General features: G+C 49.5%; 9 protein-coding genes across 9 annotated transcripts; 3 read left to right on the top strand and 6 right to left on the bottom strand.

Moving 5' to 3' along the window:
- Positions 1 to 230: 230 nt before the first annotated feature.
- J7337_011400 (uncharacterized protein) lies at positions 231 to 1,070 on the top strand (the record flags this gene model as incomplete). The annotated part of the gene is made up of 1 exon (XM_044828949.1): positions 231 to 1,070. The coding sequence occupies one exon, from the start codon at positions 231 to 233 to the stop codon at positions 1,068 to 1,070; it is 840 nt and encodes a 279-aa protein (XP_044675624.1).
- A 2,057-nt stretch (positions 1,071 to 3,127) lies between these two features.
- J7337_011399 (uncharacterized protein) lies at positions 3,128 to 3,928 on the top strand (the record flags this gene model as incomplete). Its single annotated transcript, XM_044828948.1, has 1 exon — positions 3,128 to 3,928. One exon carries the CDS (start codon positions 3,128 to 3,130, stop codon positions 3,926 to 3,928), a length of 801 nt encoding a protein of 266 aa, XP_044675623.1.
- Positions 3,929 to 4,704: 776 nt separating this feature from the next.
- On the bottom strand, positions 4,705 to 5,617 carry J7337_011398 (uncharacterized protein; the record flags this gene model as incomplete). The annotated part of the gene is made up of 4 exons (XM_044828947.1): positions 4,705 to 4,732; positions 4,972 to 5,307; positions 5,352 to 5,561; positions 5,607 to 5,617. 4 exons carry the CDS (start codon positions 5,615 to 5,617, stop codon positions 4,705 to 4,707), a joined length of 585 nt encoding a protein of 194 aa, XP_044675622.1.
- Positions 5,618 to 6,796: 1,179 nt separating this feature from the next.
- Positions 6,797 to 8,052, bottom strand: J7337_011397 (uncharacterized protein; the record flags this gene model as incomplete). The annotated part of the gene is made up of 2 exons (XM_044828946.1): positions 6,797 to 7,670; positions 7,718 to 8,052. 2 exons carry the CDS (start codon positions 8,050 to 8,052, stop codon positions 6,797 to 6,799), a joined length of 1,209 nt encoding a protein of 402 aa, XP_044675621.1.
- A 2,677-nt stretch (positions 8,053 to 10,729) lies between these two features.
- Positions 10,730 to 11,067, bottom strand: J7337_011396 (uncharacterized protein; the record flags this gene model as incomplete). Its single annotated transcript, XM_044828945.1, has 2 exons — positions 10,730 to 10,809; positions 10,857 to 11,067. 2 exons carry the CDS (start codon positions 11,065 to 11,067, stop codon positions 10,730 to 10,732), a joined length of 291 nt encoding a protein of 96 aa, XP_044675620.1.
- Positions 11,068 to 11,184: 117 nt separating this feature from the next.
- J7337_011395 (uncharacterized protein) lies at positions 11,185 to 12,383 on the bottom strand (the record flags this gene model as incomplete). The annotated part of the gene is made up of 2 exons (XM_044828944.1): positions 11,185 to 12,042; positions 12,150 to 12,383. 2 exons carry the CDS (start codon positions 12,381 to 12,383, stop codon positions 11,185 to 11,187), a joined length of 1,092 nt encoding a protein of 363 aa, XP_044675619.1.
- A 392-nt stretch (positions 12,384 to 12,775) lies between these two features.
- J7337_011394 (uncharacterized protein) lies at positions 12,776 to 14,416 on the bottom strand (the record flags this gene model as incomplete). The annotated part of the gene is made up of 2 exons (XM_044828943.1): positions 12,776 to 14,261; positions 14,310 to 14,416. 2 exons carry the CDS (start codon positions 14,414 to 14,416, stop codon positions 12,776 to 12,778), a joined length of 1,593 nt encoding a protein of 530 aa, XP_044675618.1.
- Positions 14,417 to 14,824: 408 nt separating this feature from the next.
- J7337_011393 (uncharacterized protein) lies at positions 14,825 to 16,416 on the bottom strand (the record flags this gene model as incomplete). Its single annotated transcript, XM_044828942.1, has 3 exons — positions 14,825 to 15,675; positions 15,726 to 16,234; positions 16,283 to 16,416. 3 exons carry the CDS (start codon positions 16,414 to 16,416, stop codon positions 14,825 to 14,827), a joined length of 1,494 nt encoding a protein of 497 aa, XP_044675617.1.
- Positions 16,417 to 16,828: 412 nt separating this feature from the next.
- On the top strand, positions 16,829 to 18,169 carry J7337_011392 (uncharacterized protein; the record flags this gene model as incomplete). The annotated part of the gene is made up of 1 exon (XM_044828941.1): positions 16,829 to 18,169. One exon carries the CDS (start codon positions 16,829 to 16,831, stop codon positions 18,167 to 18,169), a length of 1,341 nt encoding a protein of 446 aa, XP_044675616.1.
- Positions 18,170 to 18,190: the final 21 nt, after the last annotated feature.

Below are 18,190 nucleotides of genomic sequence, written 5' to 3'. Positions count from 1 at the left end.
CTAGATTACTTAGACGACTGCTAGTGGTTAGTTGCTATGAAAAGACTACGCGCGCGCGACAGGAAGAGTCATACTGCGGTGACTTGAGCGCCCAGCTCCGTGCTGGTTTTTAATAATTTGCCGCCAAGTGTTATGATTGGCGGGGCTATGCGGCGCGGATATGCTCATAAGACTTCTTGTGAGTATGTATTCATTCTTCCTTCAACACTATCACTGATAAAATTGCCAAAATGTCGAACCCCATCACAACAAAGGTCAATTCTGTGCCGAAGTCGGACATCGAAATCCTCAACCAAGAAATAGACGAAAATGAAGGCCAGTACCGCATTCGGGCTGGCAATCGTGTCCATTATGTTACGATTCCTGGCTATGCGAGCCCCAATCGCATTTTCGATGAAGACACGCTCTGTAGACCATATCTTCTCGTGCCAAAACTTCCCCCATTCCCGGATGGAGACTGGACCAAGATGAGACTTTCTCTCGGCCTGGACGGCAGCGTTCAGCCGGATATTTCTTTCGAACCGCTGGACGAAGTGGAATTCACCTGGCATCCACAACACATCGATGTACTTTCGTTAAAGCGCATAAAGTATCACAAGCAGCGCGTTAGAGAAGTTGAATATGAGGGCAAGCCTGCTATATCCAAAATTGCCGTTCTGCAGTGGCTTGTTGCACAAGTTGAGCACGAGGCTAGGATGTACGAAGCGCTGACTAGGTTGCAATGCCCTGATGAGGTTCGAGTAACCCCAGAAGTCTTGGGGCACCTCCTCGAGGGAGGAAGAAATATCGGGCTGCTTTTGGAAAAGATAGAGGGCCATCATGCGACACTGGCGGATCTGCCAAAATGCGAGGCGGCTTTGCGCAAATTGCACAAGCTAGGGTTTGTCCATGGAGACGCCAATCGCTATAACTTGATTATCGAGAGATCCACTGGGAACGTCAAAATGATCGATTTTGAGCATGCCGAGGAATATGATGAGAAGAAGGCGAAGGCTGAAATTGAGGAACTAGCATCTGAGTTGACAGATGAATCAGGGCGAGGTGCGCCAGCTACTTTTATGTATCATTAGCCTCGAGAGCCTCGAGAGCCTCGACTGCCTCGCTGTCGCTCAAGTTCCTGAGTATCTTCAGTGCGCCATAGCAATGGTCAGCATGAGCCAACATCCCATCCCGCGAACGCAATCTCGTCGGCAAAGCCATCATATGTGACGTTGACCCCACGTTTATCAGGTTTGGGATGGGTGGAAATGGTCTATAAAGTATGGCAGGCAGACGCGAATGATACCAATCTTTATACGTGATCTCGCATCCCTTGCAAAGCTGCCCCCAGTCCGTTCCCGTGGCTGTGATGTACGGCACACGCAGGCTGGACACGCCCGCGTGCGGATCGCTCCCGATACGAGGGTTCTCCGGAAGTTTTGACATGTCGCACCCTGGTGCTTCCACGGGCGCTTCGTGGTAGCGCTTGAAGAGGCGATAGAGCTTTTCCGTTGCTGTCGTCCGTTCGGGCAATAACTCGACCAAGCTTTCCGCAGACCCATGAATTTCAATCGCCAAACTCTTAACCGCCTTCACGCTGACCAGGCGAAAAGGGTTCTTGTGCGTCTTGTCACGGGTACGGAGGCAGTACGTCCCTGGGATGATGCGCATGATAGGGAGTGTCTCAACTAGACTATATGTCAAGCCGAAGTACCTTTTAGCCATGGGTATTGTTATCATCCATAGTCCTATATTTCGGTGTAAACACTCGAAGCAGACTTTTTCGCAAGTGGGCAAGTATAAGAATCCTCCGAAGTCTGTACAAGAAACACAGCGATCGGTCTGCAAGGTGCGATACACCAATGAAGGCGGGTAATGATCAGCGAGATTTGCTTGTATCAGCGCTGTTGGGACTTTCGGCGCATGTTTGATCACCTGCTGATACGGTACACGGTTTTCAACGACTCTCTTGGCTCTTAAGCAGGTCCGCGAGAGGCGTGATAGCGACTGGAAGTCAAGGAGGTCAACGGTGATGAGGAGTAGCTCTGCTGGTAAAATGCCTAGCAGGCCGAAGCATGATACAGAACGCTCTGGATGAATCTTTGATGGCTTTGCGGGGATAATGTCATCAATGACCTCGCAGGGATCAAGCTCATCACCACAGGCGAGCTTTGATATGACTTCATCATCAGAGAGTGTCTTCATGTTTGTTGCGTATGCGTGAAGTGGTTTGTGTAGTGTAGGATGATGATTTGGGAAAATTGACAAGAAACTACGTGGAACATTGGGAGACTTGTCTTTATAAAGGCTATGCGTATATTGCCTTCTGAAACCTAAAGTTAGTTGTGGTTTCTCAATGTGTTGGCCTGATATGTCTCGTTGAGATGTCATAAGCTTCAACTATCAATGAAGTGGCGTGGAACTGTCGTAAGGCCATAGGGCCAAACAGTTGAAAGAAGCTTTAGCCCTAACGCAAAGTTCAACAAGCCAAAGTAACACAAATGGGAAGCGCTTGTTGCCCTTACCGACGGCTGCATTTGATGTGTAATGGGATGGAATGGATTACACAGTGATCTACCCCATCCTGATCCGCAGGTAGTTCTTGGGTGGTGAGAAAATTGGGAACCCTCATTATCGTACTAAAAATGTCCAGTCTCTGGAATTACTAAGTTTTATTATACTTCTTTAACTCTTTGAATTCCGCATGATAAATGTCCATAATTTTTGTACTTTTCATACCCAGGTTCCTCCAAGGTACACTGCTAAGAATTCGTTACTAGAAACAGTCCTAGCTCGCTTTCATCTACAGACTGTCTCGTACATCGTTGAAGCCGATCTAAGCCTTGCATTTTCTTTGTGCTGTTCGCATGTAATGTAACTGAATTCATCCTCTATTCCCGTGGCTATCGATCGCTTCCTTTCCCGGCTTAGCGCAGCAAAAGTCCGTGTATAGCCTCGGTTAATGGATACTAAAGAGCCGGCCAGTAACGTCTTGAGTATATAGATTTCTACACACATCCAATGCTCACCTTGATACTTCAAGCCTCTTGGAATGTGTGACTTTTCATGCTACGACGGGGTAAGCCCCGAGTGGCTTGCCCTCGAAGCATCCTTACCGCCACCTGTACCGGAATTACCGATCTCCGAGATGAGAAGTTTGGCGAACCAAGAACGAGAAGCTATCGCCAGAAAGTCCATGATGAAACTCGCGCCTCAACTACGGATACAGAATCACACCATACCTTCTCGTGATGGGAGCATCATACCAGCACGGAGTTATCGGCCAGTCGATGCACCGGAAAATGCCTTGCTCCCATTGTATATACACTTGCAGGGCGGTGGATTTATGTTTGGCACGCTGGATGCTGAGGATGCGATATGTGCACGTATAGCCGTCGAGTCGAATGTGGCTGTTCTGAACATTGATTACAGACATACGCCGGAGTTTACATATCCCACGCAATGGAATGATGCAGAAGATGCCTTTGAGTGGGCTCATGACAACATGGATATGATGTTCTGGGACCCGGACAAAGTCATTATTGGTGGAATATCGGCTGGTGCTTGGTTATCTGCGTCTTTCGCCTTACAAAAACATCTCAATCGTACAACAGAGAAAAGACCTCCCATCGCAGGCCAAGTTCTCATGATACCATGTCTGGCGCACCTTGATTGCTATGAGCCTCAGCTGAGAAAGATGAAAAGCGAGTCTATCTCATCTTACAAGACAAATGTTGCAGCACCGATGCTTACTGTTGAGGAACTCCGCTGGTTCACAAATTTGCTGGAGATCGAGAACCCGGATGTTAATGATTTAAAGATCAACCCGGGGAATGCGTCGCCAGAACAAGTAAAAGGCATGCCTCCTACTGTTCTTGGTGTAGTAGGCCTGGATCCTCTTCGAGACGAAGCTCTTCTTTATGGGAAGATGTTGGCAGAAGCTGGGTGAGTGACTGATGTTATGGATTCTTTGGGAGAACTTGGCTAACATGATTCAGTGTTCCGACAGATATCAACCTGTTCTTGGGGCTGCCCCATGGTTTTAGATCGCATGAGGAGAAATTATCGGCGTACAATAGATGGGATAAGGTTATAGAGGATGGCGTTGGCTGGATTTTATCAAGGCCTGTATGTAGCGAGTTTCATGTAAAGACATAAATCAGAGAGGAGCTTCAATGCAATCATCATCATGTAACGCGCCTCTATCTAAGATACATCATCTATCAGTCGCTATACAAACGCCATCCAATGCAAACACGTTAACAGAGAAACCGATAGACCTTTTTCCACCTGGGCCAGCCATGTCTTTCCTCCCGCTCCTGCTCCGCCATAACATGCACGCGAAAGTATCTCCGCCCTGTCACAACATCCATATCAGGCAGACGTACAATCTGTGTACGATACCAAACTTTATGAGATAGATAAAACAAAAAGATAATAGGTATCGCCAAAACCTTCAAGAAGAAATTCTGCGCCAGTCCTGATGCGCTCCTGTCAATACCAGGCTCGTTAACGGGCGAGACCGCAATCCAAATCTGAGAGGCCAACACGAGGATATACCCAACAAAAGCAAACCACGCCCCTGGGACGCCGACGTGAGACTTGAAGGGTAGTTGGTCAAGCGTATGTGCGTTGTAATACCAAGCTTTTCGAAACCGGATATAACATAAACAAATACTTCCCCAGGTAAATAGCGTGCTTAATGCACTGATTGAGAGAAGCCAGTTAAAGATGGAATCGTGGAAACTGACATCTGCGAGAAATGCGAGGAGACCGATGCATGATGCGAATAGTATTGCCATGAGCGGACGGCCTTGTCGGTCCACGTATGCAAAAATCTGCGGCGCATGCGATTGTTCCGCCAAAGCAGCCAACGTTCTCGATGATCCAAAAACCGCTGAATTCCCAACACTTATTACCGCCACCAAGATAATTGCATTCATTATACTCGGAAGAAGAGAAGTCCCAGCCTTCTCAATCGCAATAACGAACGGGCTCGCGGTCGCATCAGCGACATTATCACCGCCGACAAGTCGTTTATCGTCAGATGGCACCAAAAGCCCAACTAGCAGTAGCGCAACAATGTAGAATATCGTGATACGCCAGAAAACCTGTTTAATAGCTGTCGGTAATGATTTCCGCGGGTTAGCTGTCTCAGCAGCGGCGAGACCGATGAGTTCTGTGCCTGTGAAGGAGAATGCGGATGTAACGAGGACGCTGCAGAAGCCCTTGAAGCCGTTGTTGAAGGGGCCTGGATTACGCCAGTACATGCCGCCGATGTAGCCGCTCTCGGGCTCCCCGCCGACATTTATGACGATGGCGAGTAATCTAGGCCGTTAGTGATGGGAGGAATGAGAGGGGGATTGACGTACATGAAGCCGACGATTGCGGTGATCTTGATGAGAGAAAAGATAAACTCGGCCTCGCCATACGTCTTGACACCAAAAAGATTAATGATGACAATAGCGGAGAGAAATATGGCCACGAATATGGACTTTGTCAGATCCGGGTTCCAGTATCCTATCGTAAACGCCCCAGCGATGATTTCCAACGGCAAAATGAACAACCATTGCAAGCAGTAACTACGCCGTTAGCAAAAGTAAACCAGAGGTTTTCAGTCAGCTTACTTCCAACCCATGGCAAACCCCCAAGACGGATCCAAGAACCTCGTCGAGAACGCCGAAAACGAGCCCGCGATGGGAAACATGACGCACAACTCCCCAAGACACTGCATCGTACAATACTGCATCGCTCCGAGCAACAAATACGAAATCAACAAACTCGCTGGTCCGCCTCTATAAAGCGACGCACCCGACGCGACGAACAATCCAGTTCCTACACCGTATTAGCCGAGATTTGCCGAGCATTGAAAAAGTGAAGCTTACCAATCGCACCACCAAAAGCAATCATTTGAAGATGACGACCTTTTAATTCTCGCGCAAGTGCTGTATTCGCTGTTTTGGCATTCGCTGCGCGCAAGTCGTAATACCGCTCTGGTGCATCGCTAGGATGATATCCTGGAAGAGGCTCTGCGCGTCGGAAGCTATGAAGCCATGAAGACCGTGGTTTGTGAGCTCGTATACTCCACGAGGAGCCCATTTCTACATTAAACGATTGCATTGTCTGCGCATCGCGAGGATCTTTCATCGTTTGCGGGGGTGATGAAAAGATGGCAAGTTCGGGGGTGATGACGTTACGACGGGGGTTGGATGCTGATCATGAAAGAAAAGTCTTCAGAAGGGCGCGTTCTGGAAGGTTTCTAGAAGGACTTTTGGGATATGCGCGGTTTACTTCGGGTGCAGCGTCGAACCAATGACGGGGAGCGGGTGTGCCAAAAGAGGACTAACAGAGACGCCAAAAATGCAGTCTGGCTTGTGAAGATCAGGAGAATTAAATGCGGCGCAGTGAGGAGAGTGAGTGAAAGAAGATGAATGATTTGAAGCAGAGATGATTGACTGAGGAGGGGGAGGCAGCGCAACGTTTCACTTGAGTGGGATCAGCGAGATTCCCACTTGGTTCGTGCACTGTTACCGGGTCTGGGTTATTGCCTCACTCTGTAACTCTCATGCCATTCTGTACCTGGAAGGTCGTTCACTGGACATGTCAAGTCGTCCCTTGTGTTGGCTGCCCATGGGGAAGAGAGAATCTGGCAATATCCACACTGGGTCCGGGGATGGTCCTGGTCCCTGAAGCCATCGTGGTGGGCTATTACGTACGATAAACTGGATCTTACATGAGACAATCAAGTAATCATCAACGGGTATGAACAAAGTAAATCGTAATTATTGTCATGTCCTAATATAATTAATTATCGCATTCAATTATCCCTCGTCGGCTGCGCGCGCTGGACCTGTCTAGATCCCCCCGCAATAACAGCCGTCGGCGGTTGTCGATACACAAAATCATCACGATCCATCTTGCCCGTCAACTCGTCCCTTGTAATAAGCGAATCGTGGCTCTGCGTCGGACTAACAGGTCTCTCACCCGACTTTCTCAAATCCTCATCTTTAGAGATCGAGTCGCTCGTGTCATGCGACTTTGCCCATATCCCCTCCGTCGTACGAACATGATCCTCATCCTCCCACTGGCTATGCGCCGTGCGTGTGAGTTTCGTAGGTTGTGATTGGGAGCGCGAGTTCGAGTAGCCGGAGTAGCTGTTTGACTCTTTGAACTTCTTGCGCTTGACACCGCTGTCACGAAGGAAGGATCCTAACGCGACGATGTTGCCTACGGCTGTGGCGGCGAGGATTTCAATCGATGCCCACATCGTGCGCACGACTTGCAAGCCGTGTGCTTCGATGATGCGGGGGATGCGGTAGAGTGTTATACCAACGGTGAGCAGGCCGAAGCTGAAGAGCATTATGAGGAGGACCTTGCGCTTGGTGGCGATTTGGGTGGAGAGGATGATGGGGATGGGAAAGGCGATGAGGACGAGGTCGGTGAAGGCGTTGCAAGCTCCCATTGTGAGCATCTGCACGAAACCCTGACGGCATTGAGGGCCTGGGTCGGGAGTGACCTGCCAGTAGTGAGGGAAGGGCTGACATTCTGCGAGGTCGCTTATAACGACAGCGAGGAAAGTAGCGGCGAGCGTTGCGCGCATGGCGTGGATCATAATACGATGTGATCTTCGTCTCGTAGCACCAGCAAGACGTTCAAAGAACTCAAGCGTCGTGAGTTTAAGGATCCAAAGACTGACACATCATTAGCTTCATCCTCATTATCAGTGATGAGAACTTACATGGAGGCGTAGAACACTCTACTGGCGAGGACCATCTTACTCCCCACGATCCTCTTATCAATATCCGCATCACTCAACTTCAACCCATCCAAGTTGACGTTGTTCGTTCCATTCTTGAGAACAAAATGAACACAGATAGCCCTTAGAACCAACGGTATGAGCGCACCGGCAGCGATCTTATCCTCCTTGAGTAGTTTCTCGACTCGCACGTATCGACCCGACATTCGCGTCAGGATGATCGCCACACAAAAGACCGTGATCCACCACGATACAAGCAGCGTCGGCTTATCCTCGTAGAACTGGCGCGCATCGGGGGCGTCCGAGTAGAGCGGCATGTCGGCGGGCTATGGCCCTTGGAGCCTTCTTTACAACAATAGAATGGGACCAGGGACAACAAAGTTTGACGATCAAGGCATTTGAACAGTAAAAGCAAAAGCAAAAACGAGGGGAATGCGGGACATTAATGAATCGACTGAAGATTGCAGCAAGGGGTGCAAGAATGGCCTGCCCCCTGGTCAACTTTATCAAGGGCCCAGACAATTCGAGGTCAGACTAAGCGGCGCAGTTGGGGTTTGGCTGCGGTTGAGGCACGTCAATGGAGTTTGACGCCAGGGGCATGCAGCCACTAAAAGCCTCCATCATAGGTGAGTCGTTGACCAGAAGCGCAATTGGCTCGATCTCGAACCAATAGAATCTCCTAAAAGGATCACATATGAAACTGTTACCGATAGCGCGGACAAATGCAATCGTATCATGTCTTGCGACACCGGTGCTTCAAGCATCGCATCAATTATGCCCGAGCGCAATGCTTTGATTCAATTCTTGGCGATTGCGAAATCGGCAGCGCTGAAGGAATTCGGTTTGGCGTTATGGGCCAGGCATACGGCGACTTTCCCCTTGTAGAAACTGCTAAAAGATTGTGGCGCTAGGGGTGAAAAAACACGTGAAGCCAGCGAAGGAGAGAGGGAGGAATGGTCTGATAAGCTGCAAATAAAATAACTGATTGCGTCTTCAATCTGAGTCAGCCAACAACATGCGCTATAATTTCCCCTGATAACGATCCAATTCCTCCGGGCCAATAATGTCAAGTGCTGTTGGTTCACCAGGTCGTGCTGACACGTGGGAATTGAAGCACACTAATCACAAGTTCAAGATCCAGTCCCGTCGGCATCAATTCAGCCACTTTTACTCTCTCCATCTCGCACGTTTAAAGAATCTGGGGAAATCAACCTTTTTACGTACTCACAAACCGTTTTGCAAAAAGAAAGTCTGGGGAAAACGTGGTGTTCGTAGGGCCAGCCATAGAAAAATCTTGTCGTTACATAAAGGCGACGTAACAGTTTGAACCTTCCATTGGGTTGGGAGAGAGAATTAGCCCCTGCAGCAAGATACGGTGGAGTTGCGTTGTGGATGCCCCCCCTCAAAACTTTCTCGGCCATTTATCTCGGCTGATTCGGCTCTGCACTTCGCTGGTAATTACCTAGTACCACAATTGCACCGAAACTATCATTTATTAATTCGAACCGCTCCATTCTCGAAGACTGTAGCTTGATTCCTTTTTCTTCACTAGATGCTTCCAAGTGCTTCGATAGTGTCGGGCTAGAAACAAGTGGTCTCATATGCCCCAAGCCACGAATCAACAACTGGATAGATATCACTTTACCGACCCATTATCACCACATTTATGCATCCGCTTCATCCGGATATATTTATCCCCTTTCTATCGTCACAATTGCAACCCTCCATCCCAGTTCCATGGAAAGGAAATGCCTTTGACAGGTCTGGCGGCCTGGCATTACCCGCAAATAGAGACGGCGGGTCTAACGCTCAGAACGGGGTGATCCTCCGGGTAGTCTAGCTGGCCAGCGGACGGTATGTGGCACGCTATCGCTTCTTAGTGAGACAGAAAACGGCAGCTGGGCTTCATCAAGGTTCAGCTGTCAGTTCGACTATCCGCATCTAGAATACTACTCGGTTTAGTCTGTCAATTCCGCGGTTTTTGGGGTCTGGTGATATCGGTGACATCAACAGATTTGGTGTTGCTGCGTCGCCACCGGCATGAAGCTTCCGCGATAAGGGGTTGTGTTGTGATTCAGCATGGTGCTGCTGCATGAATTGGCTGATGGCTCTTGAGATTGCGTTTAATGGTTCAGGGCGGTGAATCGATGGGCTTGTCATGGTTTTCACTTGTCTATCGTGTCCACGCGTCGACTTCGTTTCTTAAAAGTAGCAAATTAAAAGAAAGAATTACGGAATAGAGCTTATCAATTGATACGTGCTGCAGTCGATCATCCAGATCCAATCCTAGACTGTCAATTGATCACCAGGCAATTCCCCTCTTCCCCAGAAGCTACGGTTGCATCCATACCGCTCCATCGGTTCTGGCCCCTCAAGCCACGTGGTTTGAAATGGCCCCCCTGCCGCGGAATCAAAATGTCAAAGAACGGAGAACAACCCGCCGAGAAGCTATCACTTTTCAGCTGTTCATGCAATACAACCTTGAAACATGAACGTGATTCCCAAAAAGAGGTTGGCTTCTTGGCATTCTTGTACAGAAACGGTATACAGCTCGAGTATCCTTCGGCAGATGAAACCAGTTCTTTGCTTTCTATTTCCGTAATCGTGTGTTTCCGCTTTTTGTTAGAGGCTAACTACGCTGCGCTCTGGACGACGGCGTGGACTATTCGAGCTATCGCTAGGCATTTCTCTTCTTCGAACTTTCGGCCTACGATTTGGACGCCTACTGGAGCGCCGTCATACAAATCTGCGTCGTCTGTAGTAGTTAGCTAAGTCCAAAAGCCATGGGACATCGATTGCAGTGTGGGCAACTTACAAGCTTGCCAATTCTTCCTATCCATCTCACCCAGCGGTTCATACCCCTCATCAAAAACATCAACTCTCGTATCTGCTCTAATCGTAAGAATGATAACGGCCGTGTAATTGGTCAAGTTCATCGCATCAGTATAGGCTGCACCATCTTAGCACCGACACATGAAACAGCGCCTCAGACTACTAACCTCCGTGGTAGAACTTTCCAGGTATCACAGCTGCATGAGGCGCTACAGGCATGAGAACAGCGTCTACGATTTGACCTATGAGTTGTTAGTATGACGGTCAACTTCGGGTGTTGATAAGGTACCATCCGATTCAGCGGTGGAGTTCCAGTAATCGGAATACTGCCGCTCGTACTCAAGACCTTGGATGGTAAGATCTTGATACTTGAGTAATTCTGTTGGGGTTTTCAGATTGAGACCGTCTTGCAAGTCTTGGATTAGACGTTCGCCGGATCGTTTGAGGTGTTGGTGGATGTCGTGCGCTCCGTCTGCGCTGAGAAACCCTCCCTGTTGCATTTTGTAAGCGTATTCACAGGTTCAAGGGACGAGGCACTTGCGTGAATGTTTGTTGCCGTTCCATGCGATGGTGGCTTCCAGTCAACAACCTGCTATCCGTCAGCTGCTAGTCTTGACTCACTCGTTGGCGCATACCTTGTGTCCAGCCTTCTTCAGCGCCTCAACCACTACCTCCAGCCCACGAAGAACAGGCGGATGTAGTCCGACCATCCCATCACACCAAAGCACGCCCATTTTCAGTGGCCTCTCCCCAAACTTGGCATTTCCTTTCTCATCCGCTCGTCTCCGATACGACTCGGTGACGTCTTTTCGAAACGGAATCGGTATAACAGCTGGGTCTTTCATCCAAGGTTCCGTCATAAGAACAGCCTTAAACACCACCTCCAGTGCATCAATCGACGTGCCCATAAATCCAATCGTAGATCGATATGTATCCTGCCCGGGATTCGTATTCGCAACGTCCCGATAGCTTAGTCGATTTGACGTCGGCTTTATCGAAAAGATTCCGCAAAAACCAGCTGGTATTCGCAGCGACCCACCGATATCTGTCCCTACGCCAATGCAACTTCCGCCCAATGCCATCAGCGCTGCTTCACCACCTGACGAGCCACCGCAAGATAAGTTCTGATTTATTGGGTTTAGGGTCTGGCCGATGATGTTGTTTTTTGTCTCGCCGAAGAGAAGGGTTTGGGGTAGGCTTGTCTTGCAGTATAGCACGGCTCCAAGGGAGAGTAGCTCGCTGACAATCTGGCTTTCTATCGTGTGAGACTTATTAGAGTCAATACCTAGATTGCCGTCTACCCAACCAACGTAACCCATTGTTGTATCGACACCTTTCACGTGGAATTGGTCTTTGAGACTGACAGGCAGACCATGAAGTGGTCCGAGCGTCTTTCCATGTTTGGTAAAGTAATCGTCCAGGAACTGGGCGCGTTCCAATGCTTGATCAAAGATGATTTCGTGAAGACAATTATTCTGAGCATCATGTCAACTTCACCGCCTTACAAAATCTTGTAGAGAGCCTCGCTAGTACTCACGATCTGATGAGCGACTGCCGCTCGTTGACAAAATGCCCTCACTACCTTGGTGGCTGTGAGTTCTCGTTCCGATACAGCATTTAAAATCTCAACAGTCTTTAATGATGTGATAGAAACTGTTTCTTCGTCAAGGAACTGCTCAATAAAAGGTCCTGTGATGTCGCGTTGGCTTTGAGCTCGTTCGATGTCCTCAGAGGATAATCTCCATTCTGAAGGAATCTTGTCTAGGGTGGCGGCGCGCTTGGCTGCTGCTCGAGTCTCCCACGAGCTCTTATCCATTTTTGACACCTAAAATGAATGTTAAGGATATATTGAAGGCAGAGTTTAGGTTAATCGAATTCTGGCGAGATCTTTGTAGCTTGTACGATGCTGATTTGGTTGATGAAAGGACTACAAGAATGAATGACGACGACATCTGCAGTTCTGAGACATGTGCTGAAAATGGCCCGCACCTATCAAGTTGGAAGCTTTACGTGAAAGATACAATTTTTTTGATTCATTTTTCTCTTTACCAAGAAGCAAAAAGCAAACCACGGCGCTGGATATCCCATTGCCACAACGAGATCGCCAACATGCCTCAGTAGTTTTGTAATTAATTCGCCAACCTTGAATGAACGACGCTTGCATCAAAATCATCTCTTCCGAATGAGATACAACCTAGGCAGCCTCCATCACAACATATGTGCCAAACCAAACACCTGTGGTCGTACTGGTTCTCGGGGCTGCCCATAGCGACGTGCACGCTCATCCGCTTCATCCAATGCGTCACATACATGAATGCTCAGATCATCTACACAAAGATCGACACCCACAGAATAAGCAAGCCGACTCGCATTATCGAACTCGACCTCATTCTCCAATCTCGAAATTAGCGGTCCCACAAGGACCATCTCGGCCAGGGCAGTCTTTGTATCCCCCAAGTCGTAAAAGTAATCGATTAGCATCTCACAAATCTCATCGGGCTCCCATTTCCAGTACGACTGTAGAAACAGATCGTCTGTCAAGGCCAGCTGCACCACGGACTTCGGGATGAGGTGGCGCAGTGGTGGAGGGTGTTCCCCGGCCGACGGACCAGCAATTAAGATCCATGGGGCAGTAAGAGTGTGAAGATTCGAGAAGTCGTGCAGTTTGAGAGAGTGGCCCCCAAGCTGAAATGGATAGACCGTATCCACTGGCCCTTCGTTCAGGACGTCGCTGTCGTCGAGAAGGAGGAGCTCGAGCTTTTCGAGTTTCAATCGATGGCTTTCCAGGGAATCGCGTAGCGTGGTCAAGTACAGTGTCTGGTCGGGGGACGAACGCATATTTGTCGGCGGATACCAGGCGTAGTTATATTTTAGCTCTTTGAGATTGGGTGCGATGGAAAGAATTCGCCCAAGCTCCTCTCCACTAATTCGCTTTAGATCCAGGCGGTTGAGATGTTCCAACTTCGTCACGATGTTGAAGGTCTGCGATTCCTCGGGAAAGCTGCCCGAGATAGACAGACTCTCAAGCATAAGAAGACGAAAAAAGTCTTGGTAGACGTTGTTGAAATCGAAACGGGTGTGGTGGTATGGCGCGCAATGGTTGTCGACGGTCACACGGCGGAGATGCTCAAACTTGTGTACGTTGCTGCCTCCTGGGTTGCCGAAACTCTCGGGACTCAACAGCATTCGGAGGTAGAAGATCTCAACAGAGAAGAACTCGCCGAGATAGATGCTTCTGACTTTCGGCGTAAGAGCCACCAGGAGACTGACAAGACAGTCAACACGGCCCAGCAAGAAACCTTTAGCCCAGTCAAGCCCTTGGTAGAGATCCAAAGCCTTGATGAAATCGACTGCCTTCAGCTTGTCTCCATCTGTGAGGTGGAAGATTGGCGTGGCCGGATGTTCATTAAGGCGTCTCTCGACAAAGTCGTATCCATCGAAACGCAGATGATGGACAGCTCGAGCCAGGTCAGGTCGTGAGAGGAGAGTTCGCAAGACAAGGACGAGCGGGGCAGCGTGGTATTTGAAGCTGACGCGAGGACAGTTGACATCGAGCTCCCTGTGAAGAACCGGCTGGGCGATACGGGCGAGATGCTTGTTGACGAGGCACAAGGCGGCCAGACCGTCCCTGGGGACAGATTCCAAGACTAGAAGCTGAATCTCGAGGGGGCAAGCGAGTAGTCGCGAGGGCTTTCTGCGACAAGGTCAGATCAGCAACGCCAACAGATGAAAAGCGACCTACTCAGACATTATCCGCTTGCGCTTCTTGGGTATGGAGAGAGGAGGCAGGTCACGCAAGGAATGGCTCGGATTGTTGCTTGTACCCTCGCGCTTGGACATGCGATACATGACGAACACCAGATGAAGATGAAAGGTTGATCAAGAAGGAAACAGGAGATGTGGCTTTTGTTGTAAGAGCAAAGAGTAAAATGAGAAGCGGCGACGTCGTCAGTTTGTTGTGAGGTGGCTTGGTGACTTGATGTTGTTTGCGTCACGTGGTATCACAGTGAAGCAGAGCGATGCGTTTGCAGTGCCAAACAGCTGCCAGACCATAAAGAGCTTATGCACTCAAGTACAGTATTCATTCAATGGTTATAATCTTTCTTGCCAGCGCAAGGCAAATGTTCATGAGGATTTCGTCCCAAGGAATGAGGTATACGTACAGCCTGATGTTCTCTGCATACACTGCTAACAAAGAGATTATACACGCTTGAAAGATCACGAAGCATACTCTAGATCCACAGCAATTTATCCCATCTACAGCTGAAAGCGCTGGCTTCTTCCTGTCCGCTCATCAGCATCACCCTCATCCTCAACAAGCCCCCTCTCCAATTTCTTATTCTGCCTCCAATAAACCCCCATGATAGCAGCAGTGATAGGCAAAGAAGCAGCATACAATAAAATAATAGCCAGAAACCCCTTTGTATACTTTGGCGCATCGCTCTCGCGAAACAGCTGCTTTCCAGCTAATCCACCAGCATTGCTCCCAATGACGACCATAGCCAATCCAATACTGCGCGTCTCAGCAGATTGAGCATTGATACTCAACCAGGCATCATTCAGCCCCTGAGACAGTGCATTGCCACTACTTAAGAGGGTAAAGAGTGCATATTTGGTCCACTTGCCCTTGTCAGTCGATCCAAACAAAGCACTGCCGAATGTGATACTCCAAAGAAACGCGACCATGCACCACAGGCCTCGCTGCTTCGTCTTGTCGGAGGCCCAGGCGATGGCGAAGCTGAGGAACACGACGAGGAAGCTGCTGACCGAGTTTAAAAGGTTGGAGTTGATCTTGCTAAAACCCAGGCTTCGAATGATGGTTGGGCCGTAGAGTTGAAGACCGCCCTTGGGAGCGAGCGATACGAGGTTTAGAATAGTGTGGATCCAGATACGATAATTGGCGAGGGCGGCGATGATGCCTCGGATGGTAATCCTTGCGTGGGCTTCAGTCTTGGAGATGTCTTCTTGATAGATCCTGTCGTGCATGATTTCGCGCTCACGAGAGGTGAAGAGGTCGAAACAGCCATGAATGGGTTTGGTATGCATTGGAGATCGAGGAAGAAGAAGGATGAAGACGAAGAAGACTAACAGGGTAAAAATGCCCTCGACTTCCTGATGTTAGCAATATCCATGACAGGGCAATGCAAGAGGAACGAACTGATAAAGAGCCACTGCCAACCAGCCAGACCAGCTATACCGCCCATCTGCAAAACACCCGCAGCGATCAATGACCCCGTAGCAGTAGCAAAATAATTCCCGAAATAGAAAATCGACGTTCTCAGCGCCAACTCCTTCTCCCGATAAAACAGCGCAAGCATATACTGCCCACCCGGTATGAACCCAGCCTCGCAGAAGCCCAGCAGAAAACGCGTCGCAAAGAACGAGTGCACATTCGTAACCCAAGCTTGCGTCAGGGCAATTGTGCCCCAGACGAGTACCTGGCCCGTGAGCCAGATCGGCGCGCCGAGCTTCTGGAGGACGATGTTGGAGGGGATCTCGGCGACGATAATGCCGGCCATCATGAGCTGGTCGCCGAGGTTGACGTCGTCTTGGGTGATGTTTAGATCGGTTGTTAGCGTGTCGGTTAGGGCGTTGCTGATGTTGCTGCGGTCGAGCTGGAGGGCGTAGAAGCCGAGGACGAGGAGAGGCATGAGGATCATGTCGAGTCTGATACATGAGCTTTGATGTCAGTTGGAAAAAGGATTGTCAACCTACTTTCTGACGACTGCCTTCTCTTCATCGTCTGTCCAAACAGGCTGCGCAGCAATTGACTGCGGGGCATCATCAATTTCGTAGCGTTCTTTATCATTCTTAATAGATTCCATTTTGGGAGAGCGATCTAGAGCCATGGTGATATCAGGTTCAACGTGGTGTACAACTCAAGCCCTGTATCGAATTGATCGTCCAGTGGTCGACTATCATCCGTCTTTATACCCTTTCATCACCATACCAGGAGTTGTAGCTCACAAACATGATAAGGTATCAAAGACAATCTTGTGCGCACAACATTGATTGTCGAGGTCGCGTATCTTTACCCGTCAAGAAGGTTTGCTAGATAATCTACGGGGGGGATCGTCTAGTCATCGGAGGTGAGCGTCGGCGATGAGCGAAAATGTGGGGTTTCGGACGAGTCGCCGATGGTTTCAAGCTGAGCCCTATGTAGAGTAGACGTGATCGACGAAGAAAATGAGCTCACATAGGAGTTTAAATGAAGCTGAATCAATGGCGAGCCCAGGGTCAACAAATTGAAACATTTTGGAAATGTCTAATCATCCATCGAAACCAAACATCGTGCTCATCCTAGCTGATAATCTCGGCTGGGGTGAGCTCGGCTGCTATGGCGGAGGCATTCTGCGTGGCGCTGCAACACCACGCATCGACAAGCTCGCCACTGAAGGTCTTCTCCTTCACAACTTCAACGTTGAGAGTGACTGCGTTCCCACGCGCTCGGCCCTCATGACAGGGCGTCATCCTATCCGGACCGGGTGCCGACAGTCTGTCCCGGCTGGGTTTCCCCAGGGTCTTACAAACTGGGAGCGTACACTGCCTGAATGTCTCAAGCCAGGGGGTTACGCGACGGCTCATCATGGGAAATGGCATCTTGGTGATATTCCTGGTCGGTACCCTTCCGACAGGGGATTTGACGAATGGTTTGGGATTCCGAGGACGACTGATGAGAGCCAGTTTACGTCGGCTTTGGGATATACACCTGAAGTTGCCGAGCTGCCGTATATCATGAAAGGTGTTGCCGGGCAGGGCTCTGAGAACGTCTGTGTGTATGATCTCGAAAAGAGACGGTTGATCGATGAAATGCTGGTTGACCAGTCAAAAGATTGGCTGTCACGTCAAGTCGCAGCAGAGAAGCCCTTTTTCTTATATCATCCACTCGTCCATCTGCATTTCCCGACTCTGCCGCATCGCGATTTTGAGGGGAAGACAGGACAGGGAGAATTCGCTGACTCTATGGCCGAGATGGACTACCGAGTTGGCCAATTGATCGACCATCTGGATGACCTTGGAGTTCGCGAAAACACAGTCTTGATATTTGCTTCTGACAATGGACCTGAGTTTAGACCCCCATACAGGGGTACTGCCGGTCCGTGGTCCGGGACATATCACACCGCCATGGAGGGAAGCTTGAGAGTCCCATTCATCATCAGATGGCCTGGAAAAGTCCCGGCTGGAGTTACATCCAACGAAACAATCCACGTCACCGATATCTTCACAAGCATCCTCGAGATAGCAGGCGCGGAAGCACCATCCGATAGACCCATTGATGGTATCAGCCAAGTAGCATTCTTCAAGGATCCCGCTGCTGTCAAGTCCCAGCGTGAGGGCTTCCTCTTCTACATCAAGGATGAGCTGCGCGCTGTCAAGTGGAAGGACTGGAAGCTTCATCTGGTCTGGGAACCAAAGGTCAATCAATCGTCTGGAAAGCTGGAGTCTCCATATCTATTCAATGTGGTGAGAGATCCAAAGGAGGAGACGGATATCCTGGCTTATAACACTTGGGTCATGCAACCGGTTATGAAGTTGAGGGCTGCGTTTGAGAATAGTTTGAGGAGTGATCCGGCACCGCCGGACCCGCTCAAGGGTCTTTAAGGGCAGGTCTGATTAAGATAG

Source organism: Fusarium musae, chromosome 9 (assembly GCF_019915245.1).
Source record: "Fusarium musae strain F31 chromosome 9, whole genome shotgun sequence".
Taxonomy (NCBI): Eukaryota; Fungi; Ascomycota; class Sordariomycetes; order Hypocreales; family Nectriaceae; genus Fusarium; species Fusarium musae.
This window is presented reverse-complemented; position numbering and strand designations above follow the sequence as displayed.